Raw genomic sequence first — 10,687 nt, forward strand, 5'->3', positions numbered from 1 at the left:
AGAAAGTTAAAAGAGGAGAAGCTATATAGAAAATGTAAAATGGTAATAAGATATGAAATGGTATATAAAATGAACATGAATTTGAACTTGTGTCTGTACGAAGAGATGTAACCCAGGGTCAAGCTGCTTTCAGAAAAGATGTTTTATGTTTTTATGTTTTGTTTGTTTGTGCATTGTTTTTGAAAATCAATAAAATTTGTTGGAAAAGAAAAAGAAAAAGAACAAATAAAGTCTAAGTCATATATGACAACAAATAAACCAAAGGACCGGATTTTTTTTTTTTTAAAAAAAAACAATAACATGATGGATTTTATTTCTCACCCATATTAAATCATTTGCTGAATCCAGAAAAGGATTAACTTTCCTAGTCCCTCTTTTGGTGTTCTCCTGAGCTGAAAGAGAAATAGAGAGGAAAAAGATCTGGGTGACATATTGTTGATACTAACCCTAAGAACCTAAGAACCTTTTCCAGCAGGAAAAAAAAGGGGATCCACAAAAGGGGATCACCTGACCTTGGGACACACCATAGGTCATAAATATGAACCCGTTGCCAAGCATCTGAATTTTGATCATGGGGATGCTGCAAAGATTGTAACTGTGAAAAATGGTCATAAGTCACTTTTTTCAGTGCTGGTGTAACTAAATGAACTGTTGTAAGTTGAGGACTACCTGTATAAGAGATGAAATAATGTGCTGAAAAAACTCTAGGATAAAGCATCCAGTGAAAATAATTGATGGGAAGGTAGCTTCTTTTTCTTTTCATCAACACTGTATACCAAAGTGTAATTAAATAATTGGCATCCTCATCACTGAGCCTTTTCTTTAAAAAAATTCCCCCAAATATTACAAGCGTACTTATTAAATGGAATTAACTTCTGGATTTCTAATCAAACCATTCAGATGGAACAGACTCCAGAACACAACAAAATGTTCTGCTAGACCCGTCCAGTATAGCTCATTCAGTTCAGCATCTGTTTTGTCATGGTAATCAAGCAGGAAGCCAGAATATCAACCCACCAGTACCTTTTGCCTTATACACTTTAGCAGGGGGTATTGAGAAGCATATTATCTTTTACAGTATGTGAAAAGTGACACACAGCCATCATGACTAATAACCACTAATAACCAATGAAGGGGGGAAAGTTGCATCTGTCCTGAATATCCCATCCTTCCATTCATAAGATGACATGCATTTCCTATGATGGCTGTGAGAACTTTTGCATCGGTCCTGTGGGAATGAAAACTCACATTCAGAAAACTCAGAAGCAGCTTTAATCCCATAATGGCTTTGTAATCATCAAAGAAGCTGGATGTGTGTTCACACATCACATACACATGTGGCCCCTGTAATTATTTTCAAGCAAGATTCCTTTCCTTTCTTGACTGTGGGTGAAAGGAGCAGCAGCTGTTTAACCATCCTGCCCATTAATGTTTATTAATCCATCAACTGGGAAGGAAAAGCAACAGCCTTTTTCCTGGTGTATGTTCATCAGGACAGCTATGCAATTTTCAACATAGGCAAAGAGGGTCAGCCTGGAAAAATGATGATAGAAAAAGAGAAAGCAGTTGAGAGAGAAAGAATTTACTGAGAAAGCTGTTCTGCTAAAAGGACTGTTCATAGATTTACAACCCCAACTGCTTTCCTCTTCCCTGGATTCTCCAATACATTTGCACAATTTCCCTGGGCCAAGAAAGTTTGCCTCACTGGAAGGTTATTGACTTCTATCAAAATCCCTAAGAAAAAAATATTGTTTACTTAAAACAGCTGCAGAGAATAACTCAGATTGAAACAGACATCATAACAACATACATGGGGAGACATCTAAAGGTGCCCCAATGTACTGCAATATCTATCTATCATCTATCTATCATATATCACTATCTATCTATCTTACCTATAATCTATCTATCTATCTATCTATCTATCTATCTATCTATCTATCTATCATCTACAGTGTCTATCTATCATCTATCTGTATCTACAGATATCTATCTATCTATCTATCTATCTATCTATCTATCTATCATCTATCTATCATCTATCTATCATCTATCTCTATCTATCTATCTATCATGTATCTGTATCTACAGTATCTATCTATCTATCTATCTATCTATCTATCTATCTATCTATCTATCTATCTATCTATCTCCATCCATTGATCTATCCAAATATTGTCAGGCAGGCAGTCACTTAAAAGGGACATCATACATAAATTTCCAGTTAGAAAGGATATTCCAATCTGATTATAAGCAGCATGCCTTGTTTGAAAAAGAACTGGTTAGCAGAGCAAAACTATTTATGGGAATAGAGTCGGATTCTGGCTCCTGTTTCTCCTCCTGTCTTCCGCTCCATCAAAGCTGTATTTTCATATTTTTATTATAAGCTTGACTCCAGAGCTATCAATTGCCAAGGGACCATTGGTTGTCTTTGCATAGGACTCTGTGTAAGTGGGATGTTGCCCATGTGCTTCAATAGAAAGAATGAAACTTAAAAGTTCTGCTTCATTTTGCATGTCTCCACGATTATTATTTTCACTTACTGAATGCAAAGTAGGGCAATGTTGAAGCTTCCTACAACTGGCAGTAGTCTGGATATGATGAATTACTATATTCTGGAGAATGATTTTCATATACCTCTAGCTGCACCAATGTTTTCAAACTTAATTTTCTCAAACAGAGAACTTTCAGAATGTACATATCCACAAGAAGGAGAGAGGCACTATATCAACCTCCATGTTTCTTTCCACTTACTTTAAGAGGAACTAATCTTGTATAATTTAACTCTCCCCTTTATCTGAATGAAAGGATTTAATTATAATTAATATCTTAAACTTATTTACGATATCATTTCAAAAACACAAAAGAAATATTTGTTTCACTTGAGTTCTGTGTGAAATGCACAATATTAAGAAGATCTGAATTCATTTTGTTGAGGTACTTTTTTTCCCCCAAAATTTTCTGGTTCTCCACATTTGGAGCATGTCACTGTGGCTTTGTAGACCCTACATTGGCTTCCAGGTACATTTAAGATGCTGGTTTTCACCTATGCAGCCCTCTTGGCACAGGACCACCCATTCCACCCAGTCTGACCAATTTGATCAATGACAGATAAAATAGTACAAATCCCACACTTCCAGGAAGCTCATAGGACTGAAGCAAAAAGATAGCAATAACAGAGTTGGAAGGGACCTTGAACATCCTCTAGTCCAGTGGTGGTATTCTACCAGTTCAGCCCGGTTTTGGTGTACTGGTAGCACCAAAGATCGGCGAAGACTGAACCAGTTCTCTCTGAGGAGCTGCTGTTGGGCCCACCCACCCACCCGGGCTCCCATATTGACCTTTATTCCCTGCTTTTGAAATGCAGCTGCTTTGCGCGGCACAGCAGATTGCAGCATGTCAGCTGCTGAAGCGACTGGGAGAGTGCAGGATTGCAGGAGGTGAGTTGGAAAGCCTCTTGGCACAAGTGCATGTGCAAAGTGTGTGCACACACACAAAGTGTGCCCACCAAGCCATGACCACCGAACCGGTGATAAACTATTTTGAAACGCACCACTGCTCTAGTCTAACCTCTGGTGAAGCAGGAAACCCTATACCATTTCAGACAAATGGTTCTCCGATCTCTCTTTAAAAATCTCCAGTGTTGGAGCACCCACAATTTCTGGAAGCAAGTTTTTCCACTGATTAATTGTTCTAGCTGTCTGGAAATTTCTCCTTAGTTTCAGGTTGGTTCTCTCCTTGATTAGTTTCCATTCCTGCCTTCAGGTGCTTTAGAGACTAGCTTGACCCTCTCTTCTGTGTGTGTATGTGTGTGTCAATGCAATATTAAAAAAAACTTCTCAAACTAGCCCCTTTTTTGTTGACCTTTCAAAAACTTCTGAAGACAGTTTTTCAAAGAACCTTCTTTGAATTATGCCATCTGTATTTTTTTAGTAATTACCTTTATTATTCATTATTATTCTTTCAATTAGCATGTTTATTCTTTATTGTTCTTTCAGTTGGCATGGTTTAATGGTAATTTATTATAGTTTTGACTAATGTTGACCTTTATTGTGGATGTTCCAAATTGTTTTATTATAATCTACATAAGCTACCAAAAGTCTTGTTTGCAGGAGAATGGAAAATGTTTAATAAATAGATAAATAAAGAAACAAATTACTCTGGGTGAGCTGCAGAGCTGTTCTGATCTGGAAAGGGTTATGGTCAACTCACTGTGTAATCAAACATTTTGCTGTGTCAAAAATGCAATTCACAGCTTTTCCTGACCATCGTGTAATTAGTTTTACCTGGTCTTGTGTTGATATACAGAAACTAATCAAGAAACAAATCTGTTATGTAGAAATTAAAGCTTGGAAAGATTTTCATAACAAACAATTAAAAAGGAAAGGAAACATCACCTTGTGAATTCATGAGTTGCAAACTGCTATGGACCACTATAATAAAAGTCCACTCCCAAAAGGCAAACAGAATAGAGGGGTTCTGCAGAAAGAAGAAGCCACACACACCCAGTCACATGGCCATGCCCACCTAGCCATGCCCACAGAACCAATTGTTAAAAAATTTGAATCCCACCCTTGCTCTGTAGAGATCTAATAATGCTTGGTCTGGATTTCTAAATATGTATAAAAGACTAAAGAGGATTCTTTACAAGAAATTCCAAAGATCCTTTCTTTTATCAATCAAGCGTTCTGTATTCCTGGCTCACTACAGATATGATGCTTATTCTCAGCCTCCGTTTTTGAACAGAGCTGACGACAGCACCAGAGTCACGTCTTTGGAGCGGTTGTTTTCTTGTTTAATAACTTTCTCAGTGCACCCTTCACCTCTTTGTTTCTAAGGCTGTAGATGAGGGGATTCATCATGGGGGTGACCACCGTGTAGAACACAGACACAGCCTTATCCTGGCCTGTAGCAGAACTGACTGAGCTTGGCCTCATGTAGGCAAAGAGTGCTGTGCCATAGAAAAGGCTCACCACCAGGAGATGGGAACCACAGGTCGAGATGGCACGGCGTTGGCCCTCAGCTGAGCGAATGTGCAAGATGGTAATCCCAATGCGGGCATAAGAGGCAGCGATGAGGATGAAAGGCAGCAGCAGAAGAAGGGAGCCAAAGACAAACACAACTGTCTCTGCCTCTGAAGAGTCATCAGATGCCAGCTTTATCACAGCCGGTACCTCACAGAAGAACTGATTTATGTGATTTTGGATACAGTACGACAGGCGCAGAGCAAAAACATTGACAATGAGGGAATTGAGGAAGCCACTCAACCAAGCAGCTCCTGTGGTCCAACTACAGAAGTGCCAGTTTATGATGCTGGTATAGTGTAAGGGGTGGCAAATTGCCACATAGCGGTCATAGGCCATGAGACCCAAGAGCACACATTCTGCCATACCAAACACCAGGAAAATATACATCTGGAAGGCACACCGGACAAAGGATATGGCTTTATGCCTAGAAAGGAGGTGCACCAACATCTGTGGACTAGTAACTGAGGAATAGCAAATGTCCAGCAGAGACAAATGGAGGAGGAAGAAATACATTGGGGTGTGTAAGCGATGTTCAACCCCAATTAACATCACCATGGAGCAGTTACCTGCTAGGGTAACTAAGTATACGACCAAAAAGAGAACAAAAAGCATAGTTTCGGTCATGTCCCCCTCTGCCAGGCCCAGGAGGACAAACTCAGCTACGGAGCTCTGATTGCACATCTCCTTCACATGTGCCAGCCAGCCAAACCCTGCAGAACTGAAACAGAAAGAAGAAAGGTCAGAAGGAAGTCTTATCACTGCTCCCATTATTCACTCTTTTGCTCAAAGGAACATTGGTTAGGTAACATACTTCCATATTGTTTGCTAAGGGGTGACTCCAGAGTGAAGTTAATGTGAAATATGCTATTGTCTGGTTTCCAGTCTCCAGCGTAGGATACAGATCATTCATTCAGATATTTATTTTGCTTCTTTTTTATGCTCCCTTCCTAATCTCTTTGTTCTTGGTGATTCTACTGCTTCCTCTCAAGCACTTTAAAAAGGTGGCTGTCTTTATTAATTTTTAATTAATTTGGTTAATTAGTTTGCTAGACAGTTTAGACCTTAGTTTATTTTTCCAATCCTCCTTCCCTTATCTGCATCATTGACTTTTTTTCCCTATAGAAAGTTTGTCATTCCTAAAGTAGTAATATAAGGCATAAGAGTCACTGCAGCAAGAAAAGGCTGGACCTGCTTTAGAAAGGATCCTACTTCAATGTGATCCTGCTTTGGAAGTGGACATGGTCCATTAAAATGGTCTCACCTTGACTTGCTGTTCCTGTTTCAAAACATTCAGATAGCAGCATGGCCATGATAAGCACGAATGTAGGTTTGGACATGCACAGCTATGCTGATCTTTAAAAAGAAAAAAAAGGTAACTTTAAGATAGGTGGACTTCAACTCTCAGAATTCCCTAGCCATCTTTGCTAAGAATTCTGGGAATCGCAGTCCATCTGGCTGAAAGCTGCCTGGTTGGGAAGTGCTGCCTGAAATATAATTTTCTTTCTTTCTACAGTTGCATATAATGGTAGCTGCCGGGTGTCTCTCTGAAATAAGTCACATCTCCCTGGCTTACAGAAAGAAAAATAGACAGACCTTTCCCCGCCAAAACAGACTCATCCTCACCATGATATTTTGTTTATACTAAAGCTACAAGATCTAGCATAACAATGGTGTAATATGGAGGAAATTCTGCCTGCTGCCTTCCAGATGCAATTCTGTCCACAGCTTTACAATTACAAGCCAGCTTCTCCCTGTCAGTCTGGATATGCTCCATCTTTGCACAATCACTTTGTAACTGGAAACATTGGCTGGGCAATTGCTTGCTGTTATTGATTTCTGTCACAATCCAAGCAACAAAATAGTTTATTTAAGGAAACAGCTGCAGACAAACAATTCCTTCCCCCTTCCTCCCCTTTTTGTGTTTTTTGCAGAAAAGGCCCATAGTCAGAGAGACATCTAAAGGTGTTTCAGCATATTGCAATAAGCAATTCCTTTTTGTTTATAATATAAGCCCAGAACTGCAAGGACAAACATATTAGTACAGTTGCATATCAATGTCCCAGTAAAGGAAGGAGGGACAGGCAATTGGCTACTCTCCAGATCTGTCAATTTCAGATAAGGCCAATGACAAGAGGTTGCAGAAGCTGCATTCTAAACCTCCAAGAGTCACCCAGTTGCCTACTCATGCTTGAAGTTAATTTATCTATCACCTTCAGTTCTAAACAAACACTCTTGGTGTATCTGGTGAGATATGTGTAAAATGGAACCATTTCTGAATACAAATAAGGATTTGATCTCCATGCATTAGCAAAATAAATGCAGGCTCTCTTGATTTGCAGATCTTTTACAAATCGTCACTTTACACATTTTGCTTATTGCTTCTTCCATGTCTGGTACTCTCTGCATGGATGCAGAAAATGGAGAGCTGTCCTAGCAATTGTTTTGTGAATTGCAATAGCAGAGGAAGAGCTACTTTGCCTTGAAGTGAGATGCACAATGAGAAAGTTTGTTACATCCTGAGAACAGCCAACTGTAGGAGAGGGAAGCCACTTTGTTAAATGGCTTAGAATAAATTCAAAAAAAGAAAGACTTTCCTCTCCATCCTACACACCCACTCACCCACCCACAAACACACACACTGCCAACACCACTTCCCCCCACATGTCTGGTTATACGAACTGGAGCTAATGGAAAATGCAGTCAAAACATCCAGACATTTACCTGTACCAGTCAATTCTAGATGTGAGGCAATGACAGCTAAAGTATAGGAAATGATAAAATCCTTTCTAGAACAGACCAAACATCTACCTAGGTGTCCAAAACATAAGGGTCCATTAGATGTCTTAGTAAAGTCCAATCATGGAACAAAGGCAGTAATCTTTCCCCTGCTTCCCCCAACAGAGCAATTAAAGCTAACCCAACCTCTGTGAATAGACATAATTGATTTTATATACATCTTGCAGTTCCTCTCCATAGTTTTTAGTAGAGAAGCAGAAAATTATTAATATAGTTTTTGTGAGTCATTGTGTTTCTTCCCTTACAGATAATAATTTGAGTGGGCTACTATGGAATGTAGGAATAAGGTTTAGTTCTTTTTTTCTTAGATCTCATCTCTACCAAATTTCAATCCAAATTTTATCTCTGTTATCTTTAAGGTAATAATGATTATTTCATGTACACGATTTAAATTAATATCTAGTTTAGAGCAATAAGCATCCGATCAAATACTAAGCTTAGGCATATTGAGAGAGACATAGGGGCGGGGAAAGAAAACTTTTATAGTGCCATTAAACAGCACAGATCACATTGATATGATTTTTATTAGTTGCACTGCAAAATCTGCAGTTTTGCAAATCTCTTATATTTATCTAAGCAACCAGTTGCTGGAAGAAGAATAACACAATATGGTACTAGATGCAAACGATGTTTGATACTGAGGTTAAAAAATTTACTCAATGCTGAAAGATCTGAACATCTATACAGTCACCTTTTTGTTTTCTGAAGTAAATACTGTACCCATGTAGATATTCCCCTCCTAATATAAAACTTAGAATCTGGGATGATTTGAAAATGAGAGTTGAGAATCTCAAGGAGTTGCATGCTTTTCTTTGGCATTTAAAACAAGCTATGATCATAGACAGAATAATTGTAATCCCCTTGTGCAGATGTCTTTTCATAAGGTATATTGACACCCACTCCTATCTCAGCTGTAAATTGCAAGTCTGCTGCTATTAGAAAATAACATATGAAATTGACCTTCATGTTGATGGGGTCAAATATGCTAATGAATGAATCAGAGAATGCCGGATGTGAAAAAATTACTATCTGTTCTATTTTCCATTTCCCACATATAATAACCACTTTCTTAGAATTCACTGGGATAAATAAATGAAATAGCATTTGAGGGAGAATCTGTATATTTTACAGCGATAATGAACTGTTTTTCAGGAAAAGCACAGGAGAACTTTTAATGGTGTACCAGGAGAAAAATGAATTGGACTTTAGGTAATTACATCTAGTTAATATGATTACTCTTACATTTAAAATAGTTTTCTCCTGCTGACACTATATATAAAATATACAGATTGATGATAATTTTTGAAAGGACTTTAGAGTATCAGAAATCTTAAGCTCTGCACCTTTGCTTTATGATTAATACAATCAAATTTCTTTATTCTTGGTAAAACTTGTTTAAATCAACACTCTGTGTGCTATGCAAAGAAAAGCTTTCCTGAGAAAAATTATGCTACAAATCCATAGGATTTAAAATTTTTGAATCTATAGAATCATTGATACTTGGAGATATTTCAATATATATTTCTTATGGATTCCATGAGGTCTGTTTGGAAAAATTTGTAAAAAAAAATACATTTATCATCAAGGATTACACAATTCACATCAAGACATACAATCCTATTACAGTGAAAGGAATCCATCATTTCATGATACTTAAGAATCCGTTAAATAACACTTATTGTCTGAGCTATTACTCAGATAATCCAATGGTCAAACATTGCCTAAAGAAAATTAATACATAAAACATATTGAGCCCAAGTATGAATTTACTTGCATTATTTTGGTTTTCCAGATATACAGGCTTCATGAGACCCAGATATGGAATGATTTCATTGCCAAAAGTATTTGATCTTTCAAGTATCAGACAAAAACGGAGTGATCATTCAGCATGAAGTTCTATCGTGTCAGACACAGCCCATTATAAGATGAAAGTGCTAGTTGGGAAATCCCAAAGCGCACACATACCTTTGTCACAAGTTGAAGGACCAACGCGTCTCCTGGGAATTATAGGAACAAAGAAGCATGAACTTTGTTCTGCCTTTGACTCATATCCAAAGCTAATAATGATGACAAGCTATTTTGAACTCTATATGGGTTGATTGAAGTGATATGTGGATTTTGAAGGTCTAATGTAAATCACTTATCAGAAATATGGTCAAGAGGCTACTTTTCTGGGTCATTTCCATGTTTTGGAGGTAGATTGTTATTGTCCATAAAATTACAAATAAGCTGCCATTTATAACAAGGTCCTCTTGGGACCCTTTCAGAGGAGTTCTTGAAAAGGGAATTTTTATAATAATGTTTCTTTTTTTTTGCCTAGAGTTAATCTTGTTGATTAACAAGATACCTTCCTTAGAAGGATTTTATATTGACATCTAGAGAAGAAATGGCAAATTGGAAATGGCTCTAACAAAGAGGAGCCTACAACTGCGATGGAATGAAGAGCCAATTAATTGATGACTCTTTGTAGTTGTTCTCTGGGTAAGAAGAGGATTTGTGATGACCTATAAGTGCTACATACAAGGAGGTCTCAAGATAGCAGTTTCTGATGAGCTATAGGACATGAAGGAATAGCCATCTTTTTGTTGAAATCATGATTGGCACTTTCAAAAGGACATTAGGTTTGCATACTTCCTGTTCTAATTGTTTTTGGAAATTGCTTGTTAATTGTGTTTCAGATATTAGTAACTTTTTGATCAAAAAGTTTTATAGCACCAGTTGATTTTTCTTCAATTTTTTTAAAAAAATATTTTAAAAATATTTTAGAATAAACAACTAAATAATGATTAGAATTCTGATTTTGGAAAGTTACAAAGGGACTAAGGACCAAAGTAGATTTGAATTAATATTTTGGAATTAATTAT

At 37.4% G+C, this 10,687-nt stretch overlaps 1 protein-coding gene across 1 annotated transcript; it reads right to left on the reverse strand.

The window, feature by feature from the left end:
* Window positions 1–4,766: 4,766 nt before the first annotated feature.
* Window positions 4,767–9,722, reverse strand: LOC113437256 (olfactory receptor 2D2-like). The gene is made up of 2 exons (XM_026702175.2): window positions 9,594–9,722; window positions 4,767–5,745 (listed from the first exon to the last, which is right to left on the reverse strand). Exon 2 carries the CDS (start codon window positions 5,706–5,708, stop codon window positions 4,767–4,769), a length of 942 nt encoding a protein of 313 aa, XP_026557960.1. The 5' UTR covers window positions 5,709–5,745; window positions 9,594–9,722.
* Window positions 9,723–10,687: the final 965 nt, after the last annotated feature.

The sequence above is a fragment of the Pseudonaja textilis genome, chromosome 2 (assembly GCF_049901715.1).
Source record: "Pseudonaja textilis isolate UNSWEBS1 chromosome 2, rPseTex1.2, whole genome shotgun sequence".
In the NCBI taxonomy this organism is placed as follows: domain Eukaryota; kingdom Metazoa; phylum Chordata; class Lepidosauria; order Squamata; family Elapidae; genus Pseudonaja; species Pseudonaja textilis.

Excerpts from the sequence above, each read along its gene's own strand:
- LOC113437256 (XM_026702175.2), bottom strand. The coding sequence starts at position 5,708 with ATGTGCAATCAGAGCTCCGTAGCTGAGTTTGTCCTCCTGGGCCTGGCA.